Raw genomic sequence first — 23,370 nt, forward strand, 5'->3', positions numbered from 1 at the left:
AGGCAACATAAAATCACTGAACTTCATCACTGAAGTTTTTTCTTGCATGTCTTGGCTCTTTCTGTGTTTATCTTTTATACTACTCCCATTCCCATTCTTAACACCTGGAATTAGGCTCCTGCTTTCTTCTCTGAGCGATTTTTACACTGTGAAACTTGACCCTTTTCGTCATTATTTACCAGGTATTCCTGAAACAGCTGATGCTTTTTTTTCAAGTTTTCTCAGTAGAAATATAAATAAATGCTCCTTTCCAATATCCTTAGGAATTTATTTTTGCCTGGAGCCAAGGCTACAGCTACACTGGGTAAAGGTGATCTCCACAATATGATCACCAAGTACATTAAAAATCTATCCAACATGACTGGATCATAGGAAATTATTGTTCTGCAACCCAGAACAGCAGGGATGATACTCACAGGTGTTTGGATCATCATGGCTCTTTGATCTCTCATGGTTCTTACAATATCTAGAGGATAAACAGGCTGATTGCACTCAATGAGACACATTGCTGTCTCCATCGTGATCAGAACTCCTGTGCGTCCAATCCCAGCACTGCAACAGCAACAGAAACACAAAGTGGAAAATGAAATCAAGTGCCTGGAGTTCATACTCAAAGACCTTTCTTCTCCTGGATTCTCAGGGTTGATCATTGTGGCTCCCACACTGCTGGGGCAGGGATTGGACTGGCTGTGTCTGTCTGGAAGCAGCCTCTGTCCTGCCTGAACAGAGCAAAACCCATCAGTACAGAACTGCCTTGGAAGAGGAACTGCCTCACCCAGCCGTTCCCCTGAGCAGAACTGACAGAGATGTTTGTTAAGATCCCATTACAAACCACACTAACATCTAGAGGATAACAAAACATGAGCATATGCTGGACACATCGTGTCAGTTTGACTGTTGCTGAAACAATGATTTCTGAAATGTGGGGCCAATAAAATAATATTCATGCCCTTCAAGTGGTACGTACTTTCCTATTTCCAAGTAAAAAACCATTAATAGAAATCTCTGTAGGGTGACAATAAGGATTGTTTTCTTGTTATTAAAAGGAATACATGATAACAATCCCTTTCAAGACAACAAAGTACCATAACATGCATATCTCAGAATGGCAAAATTATCAGAAGAGCTTACAGACAAACATTTTTTCCTTAAAAGTAAAACAAAACTAAAGATTCATCTGCTTTATTTTATATATACATAATGCTTTTCCAGAAGTAGCAAGCCTTAAAGACTGAATATTTAACCTTGAATTCAATGAACAGATTCAAATTTTTCAATTAATGTTGCATTTTTGAAATAGACAACAAATGTTTCCTCATACTGGAACATAGGGCCAAATACATATTTTGAAATGTCAGCATTATCCTAACTGATGCAATAAATTAAAGTGTTTTGATCTAAAGTGATTCATATAAACATTTTAAACTTTGAAAGTTACTTGTTCCGATTTTAAAGAGTTACTTCAAATTAAGTCTGGCTAAACTACTATTTAAATCTTTGTCCAGAAGGTGGCATTAAAGTTACTCTATATTTCAGTGATGTGATAAGAATTTTAAGACAAGTGCTGGTTATATAAAATGATTCTGTTGTATTTATATTTCTAGAATTTATACAAATAGAACTTAAATGCAGAATGCTTTATCAAATCCAAGCACAAACAAACAGTAACTGTCAAAGACTCATTTTATAATTTCAAAGGATTCAGAGGGCAACCATGATGGAAAATGTGATAATTTCCCTATGACAAACATAAGGTAGGATAGGAGTCCTCAGCTTAGAAAAAGAAATCACTGAGTGATGGAGTAGAACACTGAGACAGGGCATGGACAGAATGGGTGGTTCCCATCTCACCTTGAACAAGAATTAGAAACTGTTCAACGAAACTAGTACAACCTTGTAAAGATAAAAATAACCACATGATACAACATCAGAAACTAGTGATTTATGCAGCTCAATATAACAAAAACCATTCCAACTCCTTAAGGTCTTGGTTGCCTTATAACCTCTGTGAGTTTGGACCATTTTATCTCTAAATTATTATTATTGTACAAAATAAAATAGTTTTCTTTTAGCTACTTGGAGTCTTCACACTAAAGCTGGTAGCTTACTCCTGAAAACAAATTTTGTTGCACTAATGCCCTGTCCTATTACACTGAAGAGATGTTAAAAATAGAGTGAATGCACCATATGGAGGAACACCTGGGCTCCTTCTGCTTGACTCCCTGCTGGAATTGGTTATACTTCCCAACAGCCACCAAGTTGGGCCAATTAAGTAAATTATGTTCAACTGTGGTAATCCATCTCTTTTCTTCTGTCAAACAAATTTTTCATAAAGCTTCAATTACACATTGAAATTATCAGTTTGGAGCTGAACTGGTGCCTCCCTGAGATGAATGAAACTGTTCCTACTCTCCATTGTTGTTCCAGTGTTTCTGCACTGTTTATATCATAGACGGTATATTTGGCTGCCATTTTCACCGTCTTTTCACAACCATATTAACCAAAAGTATATCAATAATGGAAGCTGAGAAGCAGTATCAGTTAAGACACTGGCATTCTGGTACTAGTTTCCCTAGTCAGTAAGATTCATCCTGACATGCATAAAACAGAACTTGGGAGCAGAACTAATGAAATACAATTTCTGATACACAAAGTGTATTTTTCTTTTTCTTTCATCTCCTTCAATACATACCTAGCTTACTTGTAGTCTTTATTTAATCTCTTACACTTCTCAGCTTCTCTCTGAAAAGAATGATATATGCCTGACTCAGGAACACTGACTCTCTGGGGAGTATTCAGAATATATATGTATATTATTCACAGAACTGTTCCCCAAGAATTGTGGTAGCACATGTTCATCTGAAAACAACTATTATTCTAGTTTGCTAATCAGGTATTTTAAAATTATTAAGATCTTGAAATTTGCTACAGGAATGGAGATGCTATTACAAAGTATTGCACAAGGAAAAGAAAAATCACATTTCATGTGTATGTAAAGATCTAAACAACAGTTATTTTAACTTATAACAAAGGTAAATTGTTGAGAAAAATGTCTCATCTTAAAGTAAGAATCACAATACCACATAGCCCAAAACTGCAGACTTGAGAGAAAATGTCTTTTAATTGATCTTTTAATAAACAATCCGCATTTTCCACTATGGATCATTTACACAGCTATTCTAGAGCTTTGTAGAATAGGAACCTATTCCTCATGGTTACCAAGTATCTTTTGCCATTTCCCTCAATTATTATTCTGCAGATTGTAACCACAAGCATTTAAATTGCAAACAAAACAAAACATCCCAGCAAAATGCCTGAACAGAGCAACATATGTTGCTATTCAAAATCTTGCTTATTGAAATGTCATTACCACATTAAATATTTGTTTTATTTCAAGGTTGAGTTTTCCTGTCATCCCCAAAGCAGATAATATTAAATATTTCTTTCAATAACAAAGCACAGAACAGCTATTTGATGATAAAAATAGTTTTGATGATTTAATAAAACTGGAAAGAAATTTGTTACCTGCAGTGAACAACAACAGGTTCTTCTCTGCCAGCCCTCTTCTTTCGCACAAGACACACGAAATCGAGGAAGTCGCTGGAATCATCAGGAACCCCATGATCAGGCCATGCTATGTACTGGATTTGGGTTAGCTGGCGGCTTTCCTCTTTCTAATCAGACACATGAAATTCAATCAAGAGTAATTCAAGTCCCATTTTAAAAAAGCACCAAAAATAGTAATTAAAAAAGTCAACAGTACATTCACACCAACTTGTACCCATAATCAAAGTGGCTTCAGTGCTTTCAACTAGCACTGCTTTATTAGTGCTAACCATTGGTCAACCCTGGATTTTACAATTACATTTTCTTTTTTTTTTTTTGCTTAAAAGTAAAAAAGGGAATCCACAAATGCTTGCATCTTCAACTGGTGAAAAAAAATTACAGCGCACATAATAGCAAAGCAGTTCAAGGATACCAGCAATCTAACTGAACACTAGATGTACAAGAAGGTGGTCATATTCTTAGCAAACCAAATTTAACAGAACGAGATAGCATCTTACAAGATCAAATTACAGAAGTGGGGTAGGGAGGGGAGATCAGAGATAAAAGCTTTCCTTCAGACTCTGTGTGAACAGCAGCAGTGTTTTGGCTTGCTCTGACCCTCCTGCACCTACAAGGCACAATGATTTTGTTTTCTACTCCCTCCTGGCCCTTGCTCTGGTATCACAAATATAATCAATCGGTCTCTGGTTAGGGGAGGGGACAGCCCGGGCAACCAGAGTCGAATTTCAAAAGAAGGGGAGCTACTGCATTTTAAATAGCCTTTAGGCACTGAATCATTAACAGAGATTCCACGGCTGATAGCAGATGAGCAATTGTCTCAAGAGGACACAGGGCAGGAATTTTAACTGCAAATTGACTAAAAGGCAGCTCTATAAAACTGGCTTCTCAACCGGTAACTCAAGCAGCGAGAAATAACTGTGATCTAAATTCCAGATACTCATTTCCAAACATTTCTGACATTGAAATGCTGACTGGGGAGGCTCTGAAAACTACACATGCCCTGAAAATCATGCAATGCATTTTCAAAAAGGTCCTTGTTTACATGTAGTCGCAACTCCAGATTCATCTTTCAGCAGGATTTATCTTCCATATTCTTGCACATATTGTTCAAGATGGAATTATTAAGAACTATTTGCCTCTACAAAGACTTTTTATAATCCGTGTTATGATGAAACACCTCTAATGTCTCATGTTCTGAAAACATCAAGGCAATAATAAGTTTCTCAACTTCTTTTATTACTCTTTTTCTTTGGCCAGGTTATGAAAGACACCAATAAAAACTTTTAGGATAAATAACATATCCTTCATGTGATCCAATTCATATGATTTTGAAAAATGAATCTCTGTTATATTTTTGCTTATGAATGGTTTGTTACCATTCTATAGAAAGAATTTCTCCTAAGAAAGTACATGACAATGAGTAGATTTCTAGAGGGTTCTAGAAATAAACAGTGCCATTTACATGGATATGCCACCAAGTTGAAAAGAAAATCCACATATGTTATAGGTAGTTTCCAAGAATTCTGCAGATTAATACATGAAAATATATTAAGGTTTTACCTCCAGATTAGTCAGTGTCATTTCTCGAAAGACATAAGCAGGATTTCCTTCTTCTGAATGGCAGGTAATCTGAAAATTTCCATATGATGAGCTTCCTGATGGCTCTGGCCAGTACTGATGGCATTTAACCTAAGGTCAACACATTTTTAAAAATGCCTGTGTTTAAATTCAGAGTACAATTTTCATTTTCTCTAAATTTTATACCTTTATTTGTTACAAATTATTTTGATCATTTTGTAATCACTGTTTAATTACTTACCAAACAGACTTTGTTACCTAATTACTGTTTATAAAATAAGGTATCACAGATTTCCTGTTTCTTTTTCCAAGAGGACACATGCACCAGCTCTTTCAGCTAGTTTAACTGAAGATGGATGCCTTTAACTTCCATGACAATTTTTCAAAGACTTTATCTATAAATAGTCCATCTTCACACTTGACTGACAAAGATGCTGCTTTATAAATATTTCTGACCTCCAAAATCCTAATCTGATCTTCTCAAAGTACATTTATATGGGAAAAGAACAAACCAAAAAAAAGGAAACATGTAACAAAAAAGTTGCTAAGCTAATGCAGAAAATAAGGGGATGAAGATGGTGGACTTCAAGGACTCCCAATCAAGTCCTCAAATGTGAATGAAAACTTCAAACACTATGATTTTCTGATATATGGTTTGAATGCCTAATTACAGAGGTAATTTCAGTTCAAGCGTACTTTTGCAGTTCCAACCCACCTGGCGAATCTTTAAGAGCAGCCAGATTTGCAGACTTCCTGCTCCACTGAGACATCCCGGCATGCAGTGGGATAGTGATGTCAGAAGCCTCATGATCAGCTTTAGAGCAGGGAGTCTGCCTATGGGTATAAGACAGATAAGTCCTTTTATTTCATTATTAAGCAGCTCTCCAAAGAACTCCACAAATACCATTATTGAAGGGGTGGGGGAACCTCAGAGAACTGCTATTGCAAGTCTGTTCTTAGCAGATCTGCAAAGAAAACCCAAAGTAAAAGGGCACTTGTACTGAAATTCCCTCTAATCGTGTTTATTTGGAAGCAGGCAGCATAATGCAAACACTGAGTCATTTAAAAATGGTTTAAAATCACTGCAATTTCCCTTCAATTATTCTAATTCTATTTTGGGACCTGACCTCACAGCAAGTATATGGTTGTTAAAAAGTCAGAATATATGCATACAGCAGAACTACAGCCTAAGTTGATCAGAACAGCCACAATCCACTATAAATCCATCTTCAAAAGAAATCCTGATATGGAGGAATTCCACTACACTTTTAGTGCAGACAGTAATTTCTGTCCACACACTTAACCAGCCAGTGCTACTGTGAATGCTCCAGACTAAACCAAGCAATTCTGGAATCACACTGTGTGTATGACCACACTTGATTGTTTTGCCTATCTCCAAAGGACAGAATTGCATGAAATCCAAAGCTATTAAGGAGAAACTACAGCTTAAACCAGAACCAAACAAGCCACAAAGCACACCTGAGGCCTTTTACAGTACCATACACAATTATTTTTACTAATTTTAACTCTTAATTACTCTATTATTAGTATTCTGTTTTAACACATTTTATATACAAATTAAAGGACAATGATTATTTCACATGATTAAGGCAAATCTTTATAACAGAATAACATTTTATGGAAAATTTTAGAGTTCAGGTTTTTAGAAAATCCTTGATAAGACAGCCACCCAGGTATAGTATATTAACACTACAAAGCTGTGTTGGGCTGCCTTAAAAATTAATCTCACTACTGATGCAACTTCTTGGAGTTCCTTCATTTGAAGTTTAGAGAAAAAAAGTTCTATGAAGCTAAATTCTAGGTGCTTTTTACTTTACAATAAACAAACAAAGCAGACTGAAAGTATTTGAGGAAATACATGAAGAGTTAAGTGCATTTCAGGACTGAAAAAAGTTTAATTATTAGCTGCATTAACAACACCAGAGTGTTTAAAATATAAGACTCATCACTGCAAAAGAACTAGGAATGCACTGGTCTTACGAAAAACAGTTACAGCATGATACAACAGTTCTGGTTGGAAGGTACCTTTAAAGACCATCCAGTCCAGCCCCCTGCAATGAGTAGGGACATCTCCAGCTAGATTGAGTTGCTCTGAGCCCCATCCAACATGACCTTCACTGTTTCCAGAGATGGACATTCATCACCTCTCTGGACAACTTGTGCCACTATTTCACCACCCACATTGTAAAAATATCTTCCTTACATCTACTCTACCTACTTTTTCTAGTTTAAAATCACATCCTCCTATCTCCTTGACATATTATATGTCATCACAATATATTCCTCTAATCTTTTAAAGGCTAATCACTAACTTATTTAGAAGATTATGGAAGAGGTATTTAAGGAAACGTTTACTTACTCTGCCCCGTTCCACTTGAGTTGTTAACATCACAACCATAGAAGAGCCTTGCTCCCAAGTCATCTGCCAAAAATCAGGACAAGTGTTCGGTAATGGACCTTGGCAAGCAATGTACTGGTTTATTATTGTGGAAGAAGGGATTTCCATCTAAGAGAAGACAAATTCATTATTGCAATTCCTACAGCAAATGAAAGTCAGGCATCAGACATTTACAGTTTAGCAACTAATTTTTAAAAAAGCATCCATTACATTAGTTCTATTTCTTAAAGGCTAGCAAATATGAATTGGCACAGATAAAAATTCTTTAAGTGTTTCACATGCAAAATTACTACAAAGATTCAAATACACTTTACATATGAACTTGTAGTCATGTAGTTGCCATAATAAAGATTAATGGGTGAAAAAAGAAATTACAGAGCAATTGGAAAATAATTCAGGTGCAAATATTTCTTGCTGTGTGGGCTTTTGACACCAGCTTTTAAAACACAGATCTCGGAATTTAATATCTGGGGTTTTTTTCATTACCGTAAATAGCTGTAATTTTTTTTCCTTACTAACAATGAAAAAAACAAGATGCAAAAGAAATTGATGCCAAATTAAACTTTACTGTTGTTGAATACAACTGTTGGAAAAGTAATCAGGAAAGAATACTTAATTGCTCTGGAGCGGGCTGGCTTCAGATTGTATTTTTTCACATTAAATGCAGGGCTAGACTTTAAGATATATGAAAAGATGTGCCAAAAACATTAGGAAGCAAATATCTACAGGAAATTTCAAATCACCTGACTAGAGGTTTAATAGCCATTCTAGCCTGAACTAGATCTATATAAAAAAAGATTTCTTAAATCAATTTTTTTCATTGAAAAACTGTAGAATTACTTAATGTCAGAAGCACTTCTGAAAAGTACTACTCACATTTATATAATTTGCATTGATGTAATCTTCATTACTTTTTAAAATAACCCGTGTAGCATCATCTGAAAAGAATTTTAGAAAGATGTTACTTATTTAGTAACCACAGTAAAATACTTTTGAGAGCACATACAGACATAGCAATACTTACAAGGCGAAATGTCTCTGTATCTGTTTTTGGAAATGTTTTGAGGTAATCTGGCACAAGACATTGTCATTCCAGGCTTTTTCCTGTACAATTGCTAAAAGACAAAGCTGATGGTCAGAACATAACAGATGCAATAGTCTCATTATTATATTATTTGCCTAAATAGAATTTATTCTAAAAAGAGGTGCTTTTTAGAACATAAACTATGAAGCAACAGTAGCTTCTACAAACATGAAAACACTCTTAAAAATAAAGCACTATAAATTTAGTTATGCTCTGGGATCACTGAAAATGACCGATATGTAGCCAAAATTTGTTTAAAGACCAAGTGAAAATTAAATTTCAAGCTTCCACTAAAACATTGATACAGAGAAAAAGTAATATTGCCTAGTGGTAAGCAAATTCACTGATATTGACATCCCACTTGGTCATTTGGGGCAAACAGATTATGTTGTGTATAGGCATGTACCTACAATGCACGTCTTTCAGTTAGAATTTTTGGTTTTTTCCCCCAGACATCCTTCTGTATTCCAATAACTGTAGAGCAAATCCTGGTTACCTTGCACTTTTCCTGCACAAAATTGCCCTTGAGAAGTTCCTGCCCTTTCATGCCTTGGTCATGCATTGCCACAACCTTTGTGCTACAAAAAATATCAGTGAAATGATCCAGGTTCAAAAAAAGCAGTTTAAAAAATTTTACATATTTAACCAGCTAGAGAGAATAAAACTTATATTAAAGCAGAATTTTAAATAACTTTAAAAAAAATCTGCTCTTTCTAAATATAAAAGGAATTTTTACCAAAGTTCTTAAAGAATAGTATATATAATATATTTTATGAATATATGTTGTAAAATATATGCTAGGTCTCCATTTGGTGAGGAATTCACAGAATTTGTGTTTTACAATCTTACTGTTTCCTGCTTTAAGACACTTGATCTCATGCATTTAAGATGGATATCACCAAGGCAGAAGTCAATGCTGAAGAAAGACCATAGCTATCAGCAGCTTAATGACCCACATTAAATGCACTACTGTTCTGAAATATGTCAATAAAAATCAACTATTTATAAAATACACAGATACATTAGCCTTTTAACACTAGGGCACTACTTTTCATTGGTTATTTTACTTTCCCTCATTGAGAATGACCATAGAATGTCAACAGCTCCATGTCATTCAGTTTCTGCAGCAACTTAGGTATGGAATGAAGGCCTTAGTACAGAATACATATTTTGGTAGACATTCTTCAGCCTTCATTTTTCTGAAAGTATTTTATTAGCATGTCCCTGATAGCCACAAAAAGTGTAAGTAATCAATAAACCTATTTATAAAACTGAAACATAGGATTAGGTATTCTTCATTTGCACATACAATATAGAATTGATTTTTTTCCTTGGTTATTTTTCTTTTGAGCGTGTAATGCAAGTGTTTTGCTAAAGGATGCTGACTGTACTGAAATTTAACGGTAATCTCCTTTGTTTAAAATAATTGCTATCCCAAAAGACTTGGAACTTGCCCCCAGCCCCAGGTGATATGGTACTTACATCAAACTGAGCCAGGACAGTTCCAGTGATAAGCCCCTCTGCTAACTGAATCATGGACTCCCTCAGAGCATTATCATCTTGATGGACACCATCAAGTGGAGATTTCTCAGGGATGTACTGAAAATCAGGCTCACTCTCCAGCTTCTCTTCCACAACATCGTAGACAGCTAGAACAAAAAAAGGTATGAATGCTCTGAAGATGCTGTTTGACTAAAGTTAGCAGTCATTTATTTAAAATAGCAAAAGCGCCACATTTCTCCTGTAGAAAAATCCACACTTATTAGCACATTAATTTTTGTCCCCATCAGAAAGGACAGGGAGCCTTTGCTGATGATTATAATTCGTGATAAAACTATTTTTTTTCTTTGGTGTAATAGTAATTTCAAGTGAAAGCCCATCACTGACAGCTAAAATTTGATCAAAACTCACATTATACCCTGCCTTGTCTGATATAACTCTCTAATCTCAGATTCGCACATCATGCCTCTGATATCATTACAACTGCATTTACATTTTACTTACAATTCACTTAGAACTCATTTTAGGCTTCAGTAATTAGGGCAAGAAGTGCAGACCACCTGAGAAAATTACATTTAATACATGGCATTACAAAGCTATCAATGTGTGCCTTGCCTATAAGCTCAGAAATAATATGCATCCTCTGCTACACATAACAGACATACTGTTCAAAAGCCTGTTTTTAAATTACTTTACATCACTACAAAAAAGGAAACTGGCAACTCCTCACTTCTACACATCACATGTTTTTATCCAGAATACAAAGATAATCAATATGCACGGGGAAAGATAGCTTGTTATAGAAAATGTGCAAACAAAGTTCTTAATTTTGTCTGAAAAGAAAGTAAGCACACAAAAGCTGCAAGAGAACTTACACACAGAAGGACAGCACATGTAAGTGGAGAGTGCACATCAGTGAATAAGGGAAAATTTTTTGAGGTGGATGAGGTACTCTGCAAAAGTAATTTCAATTATTCCAATTAAGCACCAATATTTTTCGTTTTGCTTTTTCCTCTCCAACTTCACTGTAGTTAGGAGTTGCAGCAGAATTAATCCAGTGGCCATCTGCTGGCTATGACCCAACAGTGTATTTTGTGAATACACTGTATATGCTTTTATTTAGACTGCATTTTAATACTTCTACTAAGACTCCTCAAGTAGAAATGTTACCAGTGGTTTTGGATTGTTTGAGAAATGTATGGAAGGATTTTGTATGCACTGACCTCCAGTGTAACCCAAACACTGAGTATTTGGTGACAGGTTATTTGTGTTTGTTGAAATTTTCCTTAAGAGAATAATAATAACCTTATGAAATACATTCAATATGCATATAGCTTTCTGGACATTTTTATCAAGGAGTGAGAACAAAATTTAAATTAGCTCTCTGTCAGAAATATTTGATGTCTGGCTTTATTATTTTGCACCACTTAGTTATGCACATTTCCTTTGATTAGGGATCAATACACTGTGTTGTTGCAACTCCTTTTCAGGGAAGGGAGTTATTTCTTACAGATTAAACATTCCATCCCAGGACACAAAATGGAGGTTAGAAAATGAGAGCAGGGTGTGGATTTTTATTTTTAATTATGATGTACAAGCCACTCACCATTGGGTCGAACTAGGAGCACAAGTTCCCCTGAGTGTCTCTCACAGCTAGCTTTAATAAACATTACAACTTGGTCGTGGGTATGCTCTGCTATGTCCCTGCCATTAATAAGGACAACCTGGTCCCCTTCATTCAAACGAGGGACACACAAATCAGCCTGCAAGGTTGAGGGAAAAAAAACAAAACCAGCTGTAACACAAGCCATTACCAATTTCTCACCTTAAAATAACAAAGTCACTATTCTGGAGCTTTCGGAATCCTAACAGCCGTGTTGCTATGGCTGCTGCACTGTATTCAAATGATAAATGCAAGAGTTACACAATACACAGGCAGTGCCATTCCCACTTGCAGCTGGGAGGTGGCTGGCACTGTAACTTGTCTTTCAGCAGCTGTTACTCTACCCCTCAGCTGATGCAGAAAGCTCTTGTGTTTGAATCACCCTTTGTATAGGCAATTAAAAAGCAGGATGTTTTAACTTTGAAAGGAGAAACATGGCAAAACTGTGTCCAAATCAATTTCACAGGCTTAAATGCTTCAGGTCTGAAATACTGCAATGGAAATGGCAAAAAACCAATGCACAACTCCCAGTAATCCCAGGGAAAGGAATTGGATAATAAAAATTGTTATTATAACTGCAGTCTAAACATCATTGGAGAAAAGAAAGAGCACAAGCCATCACCAACTATCTTCTCCCTTCTGAATGAATGTTTAAAGCTAAAACTATTCATGTTATTAAATATTTCATGGGTAATAATTAACAAGATACATGAAAAAATATTTCAGCAAACATTTCAATAATTTCAAACAGATAAAAAGAAAAAAAAGGCAGCAAATAAATGGTTAGCTCCACTCTTAACACCTATTGACAGAGCTGACTCCAGTCAGCTGAATACCAGGTCAGTATTTCTGGCAATAGATCGACAAATATTTTGCCTGGTTTGAAGACACTCTTATAGTCACTAAACATCAGTAACAACACACAATCAGACCTGATGAATGATTCATAATGTCTGGTTTTAATCTACATGTTGGCTTTACTCAGCTACATCTGTCACTGAAGTAAGACATTTTCTATTTTGGTTATTTTTAACACTCTTTCAATATGTAATTTATGTGAAATTACTGAATGTCTATATCTAAAAAAAGCAATAAAGTAAAAGTATTTTTAGGATGGCACAGCTCAAATACCAGTGCATACTGAGCATTTATAATGCCCTGTAATTTTCAGAAATTAAACTTTGTTTCAGCAGGAAAAAAATACTTTTGGGGATTGAAGAACTTTAAAAAATATGTTATACAGCCCCATCAAATTCTTACTGCACGTAATTTGCTTTGTTCTGATAATGTTATAGCAAAAATCAATTTTCATAGGCAGCTAAGAAATAATTTCTCATTTTCAGTACATCCTTCAAGATACACAGATATTGCTACCAAGTTTGCTTTTTTGATAACTTACAGGTGTTCCCGGAGCTACCCTGGACACTATTACTGGCATCTTCTGATCATATCCACCCTTTAAAAAACAAATTAAATTAGTAAGAAATCCCAAATGTCAGAAGATAACCTTAATAAACATTAAAGGAATAGATGTACTGTTACCTTTACATTGAAGCCAAACCTTCCATTTTCGTCTGGTTTCATTCTGATCATAACAAGATTGTCATGGGGGACACCACCATTGGGCTAATAGACAAAAGTTATATTATATTAGTACATATTTTGTTCACAATTATATTTTGAGGCTATTGCATTTAATAATTCTGCAGTTTCCTTATCAAATAACTACTCCTGGACACTTGAGAAAATATCAATCAAGAACACAAACATCTTAGGTTTGCATAAAAGGGAAAAATTACATATTTAAGAGTCTTGGACATAACTAAGTTAAAGGCCTGTTCTGTCAAAGCAAGCTCAAAGTAAGAAAGTATAATAGAAAAGACTAACTGGCTTCAAAACTCTAATAAAAACAGGTTATCAAATGGAAATTTAAATTCATTTTAATTACTACCACAATGAAGAGCTGCAATAAGAATGTAATACAATGAAAAGGAAGATAATTGAAGATGTCCTTTTGTTTCTATTAACTGCAATATGCCAGTAGTAAGCAAGGAAATCCTGGTTCCCTATCCCTCACTCCATTTCCAGTCTAGTGGAGAATGAGGTGTGACATATGCTCTGCACTGTTTCAACTCTGAAAATTTTAGCTACTTTCTTCTTGGTTTTATAGCTTTTTATTCTGAAAAAAATCAACTTAGTGCCACTGAAGTGATTTTTAGCTGCTTCCTATCTATATTTATTTCACAGACTGAACATTAGCTAGTATTTCTATAGTTCCTACAATAAAAATGCAAAGTAATAAAGAAATGTGTTTCAAGGAAGTTTTCAATGTTACCAGTTACAGCAAAGCAGAAGACTCATACTCAGAAAAATAAACAACAAACTCAGAAAAGCAAATATTTTTATATGTTAGAAAGTTGAGAACCTAGAGTTTCACTAGGCTAAAGAAGTCTGCACAATTTGGCTCATTAGAAGTTAACTCAGTTGCAGGTGTCTGCTGTTCTTGGTTAAAACAAAACAAAAATTACCAAATGCATTCATAGTAATAAAAAAGTGAAAAATTTGGGAAAGTTTTTTCTTTTTCAAAGGCACAAGAAATGTTAATGTAAAGAAAGGTTCTTAGGAAGCCTGATCATATGCCAATCATTTCAGCCTATGTTCACTGGTGTGGGAGATCAGACAGAATGAACATCAACCAAGTGCTCACCTGCAGCATTTGGTAGCTTTTGTGCCACTGCATTCCCCAGACAGAAAGGAAATGATAATTTTCTGCTTTAAGATGCTATTTTGAGAAGAAGTTTATAAAGCAAATGTGCAGAGAGCACTGTATGCCATCATTAATGTGTTTAAAGGGATTTTGACCACACTTGTTTTCAAGTACTTTCAAGTACTACTGACATTCCCAAACTGGACACTTATGGATTGCAGATGGAGTAAAAAGTTGTCATTCCCTTATGTGTCCTACTACCTTTCATCATAGACCCTCTATACAAGCAAAAGAAATTCAATAGCTTTATGAAGTCAAAATGGTGAGGGGTTTTCTCTAAAATATTTGAGATGGAACAGCAGAAGACTTTAGCAGTGCAGGAACCTGAATTCTGGTCAGAAAAGCAATTTTGAAACAAAACAACATTCCAAAAATTTCAGTCACGCTATGTTCCTTTTTCTGCAATCCCCAAAATAAAAAGACATCAGCAGACCAAATTAGATGTTCAATTACAACAGTGCGCTGCCTTCAGCGAGACTGCATAAATGTGTCCCACTGGAGCACAGCAAACAACCACACTGACAATGCACAGAGAAAAAACAATCTCATTCATGCAGCTGTGTTGGTTTTGCAGAACTAAAAGGAGTTAAAAAAACAAGTGAAAATTATTTTTGTCAATTTGGTAAAGATAACTGAATACAGGGCAGAAGAACTTGATGACTAAAGTAGTGTTATCTTTCAAAACAGAACAGTATTTTAATGTGCCTCAGGTAAGCACTGCCTGAAGACAAATCTGTTACAAATTCTGTTTCATTATTTAATTATAACAAAAAAAATTTACAACATTTCCAAAACACTCAAAAATTCCAAACTTTCACTTTTGAGTCTTTTACTAAAACCCCAGCTATGAAATGAAACAGGGGATTTATGGGAATATTAACTTTGTTGTAAGGCCTAAGAGAACAGAACACCATAGGTTTACGCTTCAGGATGCAAAAAAAAAAAAAAAAAAACAAGCTAAGGCATTTCTAAATATCAGTTTGGGGAGGTGACTCATAATTTTGAAAGCCTGAGGTTGACAAAACCATTTACACAGTATTTGCTACATCTGGATGTTTTCCTATCCCGCAACACGTTTTTTTGTCCTATTTACTGTTCACATCAGTATAAAATCTAGAACCACTGGAAAATTTCTAGAAGGACAAAAATCACAAAAGTGATCAGGGAGATCTCTCCACAGTCAGATAATCAACTATCTTACTCATCTCACACATACTTGATTATGGAAAAAGTTTTGTATTTGCTGTCACAGGCTTCTTGACAGTCTCTTTCTTGGAAATTCTGTTGAGAAATGCAACCACATACTCAAGAAGCTTCTCCTGATAAAACTACTTCAGAAGCTGGTAGGCATTTTCAGGTTTAGCTTTTTAGCTAAAACTATATTAAACAACTGCAATGTATTTAAAATTGATGGCAAATGACTTCTCAAAGAAGAGGTTAGGCAGAAATTTCTGCATGTGCTGAAAAGCTAATGCTCAAAAGTTTTCCATAACCATCCCAATGTAGTGATTTGTTGTCAATTGACAAAGGACTACTCCAGCAGCCAGAGTAAAACCAGCAGGAGCCAGTGAAGGGACAGCAATGCTGCAGGGTAATGCACAAACATAGCAGCTCTGAAATGCTTCAGAACCAAGCTCATTAAAATAGGACCATCATTCTGATAAAAAGCAGAATGATTAAATGAATAAAAAAACTTACGGTGGATTTTTCAGGTGATGCAGGAACATCAAATGTTTCATTTATATGGTTATCCAGTTCTTGCTGTGAGTGTGAATGATGAATTTGGTTCCAGCTGTTCTTTTTAAATTGTTTGGGTGGTAATGCTGGAGGCTGCCCATCTATAGGAGTCTCTTGAGATCTAAATACCAAAATAGAAATATGAAGTGGAACAATCATGAGATATGGACAGTTCTTTCAGGGCTGCAAATAAACTGAAAATGTTAGAAGAAACCCAAGAGTCTGAGAGATTATTATCTCTTTGTATTTTTAGAACCTTAAAAATGTAGTGCAGTAGCATATATAGGCAGCCTATGTTTGCGCCTGTTGCAGCATTTTTCTTGACAAGTAACTACACAGAACCAGCAAGTTCATCTTTTACCTATGACCTTCCTAAAAAATGGTTTTAGCATGCTTAACCCACTACTCCTAATCTGCAAGCACTCTATTGTAGATTAATAAAAACGTTCTCCATGTTTTTGTGTAATATGGAGAATTTCCTTTTGGAAATCCTCTTGGAATAAAAGCTTAACTGTATAATTTGTATTACATAAATATATGATTCATCTTTCATTATATGGATTTAAATTTAAGAATTAAAAAGAACATTTGGAAAGGCTCAAAAGGTCAGCCAGCTCTCAGTTCCCATTAACTTAGTTTGAATGCCAGTTTCTAAATACCAGCAGGATATGTCGTCCTCCACAAGCACCCCATTAAAAGGTGCTATTAAGTCATTTAACAATTCAGACAACAGCCCACTGATACCAGATCCATAAAGCATCAAGAATGAACTTACAGGCTATAGCTAAATCTGAAGAGAATGCTACCACCAAAAACAGGGGTGTGTGTTCTTTCACCCACATCCCTGGCTGCTTCCTTGAAGAACTGGTCCTCCTCCCTTGGCTAAGGCAGCTTACACCAAGCAACCACAACCAATTTTCAGCCAAACCTGGGTCCTTTGGTTTATCTCAGGGCTGGCTATCATGCAGAAGGGGAAGGACTCCCAGAAGCAAAAGAAGGACACTGCTCCTTTCATTATCAGCAAGCTGTAGTGGTAACTCATCACATAACTCCCTCCAAAACACACATGAGCAGTTCTGCTGTATTAGTAGTCTCTACTCAGTGAAATGTTAGCAGGGCTAGACTCTCAGTATGAGACTGCACAAGGTTTCAGGTTGCTGCAAATCTGAAAACCTAAGGCACACATCAATCTCCATACCATAAAATTTGTCTCTATGCAATTCAAGAAAGGCAGATCCCAGATACATGTTCAAAAATAAAAATTTGAGCAAAATGGAGTAAACAGATTAAAAAAAAAAAAAAGATGAATCTCTTTCAAAAAGCATGAAAACTCAGAAATAGAACACTTCACTTTGAAATGCCAAACATTTTCTACTTCAGTTTAAAAAAATTAGTCAATATTCTTAGAAAACAAAACTGGTAACATTTTTGTCAGTGTATGAAGAAAACAGCACATTCAAAAAGATCCCAACAATATTTTTCTATATTTTTCTGCTTTATTTCAACTTTTAGAAAATATTTTTTTCATGAAGTGTTACAAGAAAAAAAAGTACTAATTATTCAGTCTGATGTCTGAAGAACCTTATGTTCAAAACACAGTTGGGAAGAAAAATAGTATTTCTTAACACTTTTCAGTGCAAGTAACAGAAAAAAGAGCACATTTCATTTTTCAAGATAAGCAGCTTTTCTAAATTCATTTTTGTGGAGAGAAAAATATGATTATTGTCAACATTTGCAAAACAAATCTGCAAGGCAGCTATAAACTATTTAGACATCGACTTACAAAGGTCACCCAGAGATTTTTAGCTGCCTATGCATTCATTAATTCAAATCTGGCCAGCACAGATTACTCAGTCTTTTAAGTTATGTATTCACCTGAAAACAATTACTTCTGAGAGTTTTAAACCAAAGAAAAAAAGGAACAGAAAACATGAATAGAAACACAAAAGAAGTTATTCTGATAAAAGCAGAAGATGGATCTGATGTTTGACTAGATGTCTATACATACATGTCAACAAACACAAGTAAATTCCTACAGAACACAGAATCTTAAAGAAAAGATTTGAAAAGTTACTTAAATGAGCATTTTACAAGCAGCAATGCAAGTTCTGTAATATATTAGCATAATGAATTGTGAGAACTAACAATCAAGCCTCGGGCATAAACTTCACTGCTTTATATTTGCCCAGTCAGCTTTGAATTTCCTTATGAATGCTCAGACAATGGCAGTGAAAGCAGCCTATTTTGCAGGCAAAGCAGCTCTCTGTTACTGAATTCAGCAATTTACATAATAATAAAATAACATACAAACCCTGGCACTGGCAAGCTCTAGGTATTTTTGTTACAGATATCCGGTCTGATCTTTTTAATATATTTAGCAAAAGTTCCATACACACCCCCATAAATTTATTAAACTAAACACTTAGCACGTGCTTTCGGAATTTGAGGTTATAATTATCTAAGGGAACTACAAGCACTATCTCTCCATTTACTGTTGAATAGGATGTGCAGATGGAGAAAAGATGTGCAATTAAAGGTTATATTAGCTAAACTATAACTGCATGGAAACTGTTAATTTCTTTTCCTATATTGACTCCAAACTCAAAAATATCACTAAACCTATTTGCCAGTCAGGCTAGCCCCTCTTTTTCACACATATAAATTTGATCAATAAATAAAGAGTTTCTGACAAATTAGCACATGGACTACTCAAACATTTTCAGCCAGAAAGGTCAAATTGATTACAAAATAGCTTTTTGGACTGTAGAACAGTATAGTTTAAAATTAAAATAGCTAATACAAACTTCGTGTCTACCATATTCCTTCATAAATGGCAAATCTTGAATCAATAACATCACCTTAAACCTTCAGAAGACCTTAATGGGATTCATATATCTTTGAAAGTCAATGTCCTCATTCTTAAAAGTATCTTATACTAGAAATCTATACTGGGATATTAAATTTTAGTTTTAAGATTCCAACAAGAGGAAAAAAACCCAAAAATGGAATTGCTAATGCTTAGTGATGGAAGAGTAATACTTCTTCTGCTTGGGCATAAAAAGTGCAAAAACACGAAAAAGAACAGCCAGAGTTATATAAAACCACTTCCTCTCTTTCTAAGACTCATTTCTACAGTGACATACTAAAGAAATCAAGTACTAAATAAACAAATCCAAAGAAAACTCAGGAAGAACTTGTATAACTTCAAGTAAAAGCATATGAATCAGACAGAGTATTTAAAAATTGTGCTTTCTTCACTGTATCATTGTGTCATTCAGTAAGGGTTTCTCATAACTGAGTTCAGTTGGAAATCTTAGAACAGAAGGAACCTGACCCAGTGTGTCCTTTGGACAACAAAACTGTAATATGAGAAAAGATTCACAACTGTCCCAGTTCTGAGAATCCTTTGGCATGTGAATATGTTAAAAAGTCCACCAAATAAGGGATAATTTACATAACTAGGTCAAATTAATATTACATAAACCTGAAAGTTAGGTAACTAGCTAAGGGTCAAATTGTAACTATTGTAACCTGCTCTAAAAAGCATCATGTGTTGTTTTATAAAACTTTAAAAACTGTGTATTCTACTTCCCTCCTCAAAATTACATACTGTTGTTAAAACTGAAAGTACAGTTAGTCTAAGCAAGGTTTTAAAACTGTGTTTAAATAGTTTCCCAGAGTAATTTTTCCTGAGACATACCATTTGTTTATTAACATGTAATTAAGTATGTGCTGCTTTACACCTCTCAGTTGGTTTTGAAACTGCAATTTCCCTGCTAACAGAGATTACTATACAAAACTATGAGGGCATATCTGGCATTATGTATACAGCTACACTAAGAGGGGCCAGTGGCAGTGATAAAATGGTATATATTGAAATATTTTTCCCAATTAATCTGTAGTCTGAACACAATTTATCGAGTATTTCAATATCTTTGAATAACTCAGCAGGGTTTTTTGTTTGTCTTCCTTCTGAATCCCATACACAATAATAGTTTATTTTTCCCATTGTATCCTATGGTAAGTAAGCTTACAGTATAAAGAATATTCAGCATTATTAAAAAAAAAAAAGCCTGACAGTGTCAGCTTAAAAAAATTAACTCTGTAACAATATACTAAATATTTAATACACTAGCAACGTCCAAATACCTGGGTGCCCAAAAGGTATTTTGGCTACGTAGTTTGTAAAGCTCACTTCTGTGCCTTGACAAAAAGCAACATTTCCAAACCTGTGAGAATTAAAACTTTCCTTCAATTCTATCAAAAACCCAACTTTTGGTTCCACATTCAGACATTGACGGTCACGTTACAGCAAACCCACAGCTTGGGTTGGTGGGGATGGTATTGTAATCCTGAACCTGGAATATGTCAGATACAAGTGTTCAATTTTCTATCATCTAGCTCTTCCTCACAGCAAGACCTACATCAATACTCCCTAAATAACAACCACGTTTTTATTAGATTGCCTGGCTCTTGACCCCACATTTAACAATAAATTCTTCAAGGCCAAGATCTCTGACTTCCCTTCAGCAGCCCTGCATGCGACAGTGGCATGGTAAGAGCAGAACTTACGGGGATGATTCCAGTATGATGCTGTTGGCCTGGGTGGAGGATGGAGATCTGTGATTTACAAACACTTCACTGGGGGAGGTGTGAACCACATGATCCACTAAATGTCCAACTGATGAGGGTCGTAACCGGGCTCCTTCTTGAGTGAAGGCAGAGTTGCGACTAAGAGGGAAAGCAGAGCAGTGCAGTGTGACAAGAATATTATTGTTAATCTACATTTCTGATACCACCCACTAAAATAGGATGCTAAACAAATTATTTCTTCTCAATGCAAGCACATGTTCATACACATATTTTTATTAAAATTTGAAAAATCACTGAAACAATTATGTTGTCAGATCAACATGTATTTCATTTTTTTAACTGTTCAAAAATTATTTTAATAAACACTAAGGGCTATTTAAAAAAATTATTTACTTTTAAGTAAAGAAGCCTGAAACCATTATGCTCCAATGGACAAGATGACAGCCCAGTTAACAAAAAGAAAAATGGATTCCTAAGAAGACAAATCCTGACTCTGTTCATGGCAGAACTTAACCTGAATTTATTAAGATGAACAACTTATCCCCTGCATCTTCCCCTAGGAGAATCATAAGCTTTGCACTGATTCTTCTTCTTGTTTGCTTATAATTTCTGGAATCCAGTACTTTCCCATTTGAAAACTAGCACGACAACATTAAAATTCTTTTAAACATGCATGATTAAGTCTGTTATGCTTTAAGCATCCTTATTACACAAATTTTCAGTAATTTTTAAATGCTACAACTATTTACAACACTGATATTGTGAATAATATGTGTTAGAATCTTAAAATCTTGTAATTTATGTAATACAAAATTAAATAATACTGAGTCTTAAAAAATTTTCAGCACACTGAGAAAATTGGTCACCCTCCAAAAGAAATCAGGAATGTTTTTTCACTAACTTAAAACAGAAGGCTCTATCATATGAAGAGTGAACATTGAAAGGAAAGGTAGAAAAACTGAGAGGAATAAACCTGCAAGGATTTCCAATACAGCAATTTTCCCCAATGTTTAAAAAAGTGGTATTAAATGGAATAAACGATTTTTAAAATATCACATAGATTTTATCATCAGAGTATTTTTTTAACCAAATTAATAACTTAGTTTTAAATGTGTTTGAGAAAACTCAAGCTCTCAAATTTAGGGTAGTATGGTACATCCTACACTTTTTATGGGTCAAGTGAGAAGCACCTAAAAACTTTTTTTAATCTGAAGCTAAGTGTTACACAGAATCATTTGGCACACATTTTTTTGGAAACTATTTGTCTACATAACACATTAATCCCTTTATTACACAAGTAGGTTGCTCACACGAGAGGTAGAGAGTCACTTTCAGGGAGAGAACATCTGGTGCTACTCACTGATTTGGGGTTCCAGGTGGAGACCGTGACGGGAGGCTCTGGGTTTCCAACCTATCATCAGACAGTGAGTTCCTACTCACTACTTCCCAATCCATCCCACTCATCGCTTTCCGTGCCAAGGGTTTGCTGGGGGATCTAGAAGAAGAAAGTAAAATGTCTAACCAGAAATAGTATGATGTAAGAATAAAATTATATAAAACTCACCACAATGAAACTGATGTTCTATCACAGGAAACCAAATGATATGTAAGAAAGGAAACTTGATAATGCAAAGCTGTATTTACATAGGCAGTTCTGTATTTTCTCCATCTACTGTACTTCATTTAATGTACTTTGAAAATAATGTCATTGAAATACTAATAAACGACTGCTGGCTGTGAGGGAGGCAAGACAGAATCTGAACTCACTAGACTTTTAATGCCTCAAAGACAATCTGATTCAAACAGCATCATCACAGAGAGATCTGAACTTAATAAATATAGAACAAAACCAAACAAATAAACAAGTGAAAAAATCTCCTCCAAGGAACACAACTGTTTAGCCACCTCAGGAAAAATAAAGCAGTGAAAACACCAGGCCAAAAACTCCCAAAGACTTTGAAGAACTGAAAGTGAGGTAATCAAAAACATGGCAACAGAGTTACAAAATTTTGTTTAGACATCAGGGATTTCCATCAAGACGACATGCTTTCTCCCAGAACATGCCTTGTCCCTTGTCAGGCAGATGAAATAATATTAAACTATTTAAACTTCTTTGTGGATAACAGAACTTTATCTGGTTTTATGCCTTCATGTTAAACGTCATTCTCAGCTGTGCTTTTATACAAAAGGAATTCTGTTTTCCACTTCTTGTCCTTTCTTGACATTAACAAAACTTTTTCTTCCCATTCTCCAATCATTCCAGGATGCCTACAATCTCCTGCTGTTTCTTTCACCTCTTTCTTAAGCACAAATGAAACCATACTTGTAATCTCTCATGAAATACAACATTTCCCTTTTGTATTGGAAAGCAGCAAATGAATCATCTGTGGTTGCTTTTTTCTTAGCATTGCATTGGATGGTTCAGTCATCCTGCAACTAAACATATCCAGACATCGTAGTTC

The 23,370-nt window shown here is 35.1% G+C and overlaps 1 protein-coding gene across 5 annotated transcripts in view; it reads right to left on the reverse strand.

Moving 5' to 3' along the window:
• PTPN4 (protein tyrosine phosphatase non-receptor type 4) overlaps positions 1-23,370 on the reverse strand; it is a 109,053-nt gene that overhangs the window by 8,569 nt on the left and 77,114 nt on the right. For 3 of the 5 annotated variants that reach the window (XM_021526146.4, XM_085584962.1, XM_021526145.4), the window contains 13 exons: positions 22,269-22,403; positions 20,888-21,046; positions 16,277-16,436; positions 13,354-13,437; positions 13,211-13,267; positions 11,755-11,911; positions 10,131-10,297; positions 8,589-8,679; positions 8,441-8,502; positions 7,526-7,672; positions 5,128-5,256; positions 3,526-3,674; positions 417-552 (listed from right to left, as the gene is read on the reverse strand). In XM_021526146.4, the coding sequence (XP_021381821.3) occupies positions 417-552; positions 3,526-3,674; positions 5,128-5,256; positions 7,526-7,672; positions 8,441-8,502; positions 8,589-8,679; positions 10,131-10,297; positions 11,755-11,911; positions 13,211-13,267; positions 13,354-13,437; positions 16,277-16,436; positions 20,888-21,046; positions 22,269-22,403 (1,633 nt within the window). Of the gene's footprint in view, positions 1-416; positions 553-3,525; positions 3,675-5,127; positions 5,257-5,860; positions 5,980-7,525; positions 7,673-8,440; positions 8,503-8,588; positions 8,680-10,130; positions 10,298-11,754; positions 11,912-13,210; positions 13,268-13,353; positions 13,438-16,276; positions 16,437-20,887; positions 21,047-22,268; positions 22,404-23,370 lie in introns of those variants that run through there. The other 2 variants (XM_085584963.1, XR_013340360.2) reach the window with 2 other exon arrangements.

Source organism: Lonchura striata, chromosome 7 (genome assembly GCF_050655825.1).
Source record: "Lonchura striata isolate lonStrDom1 chromosome 7, ASM5065582v1, whole genome shotgun sequence".
Lineage (NCBI taxonomy): Eukaryota > Metazoa > Chordata > Aves > Passeriformes > Estrildidae > Lonchura > Lonchura striata.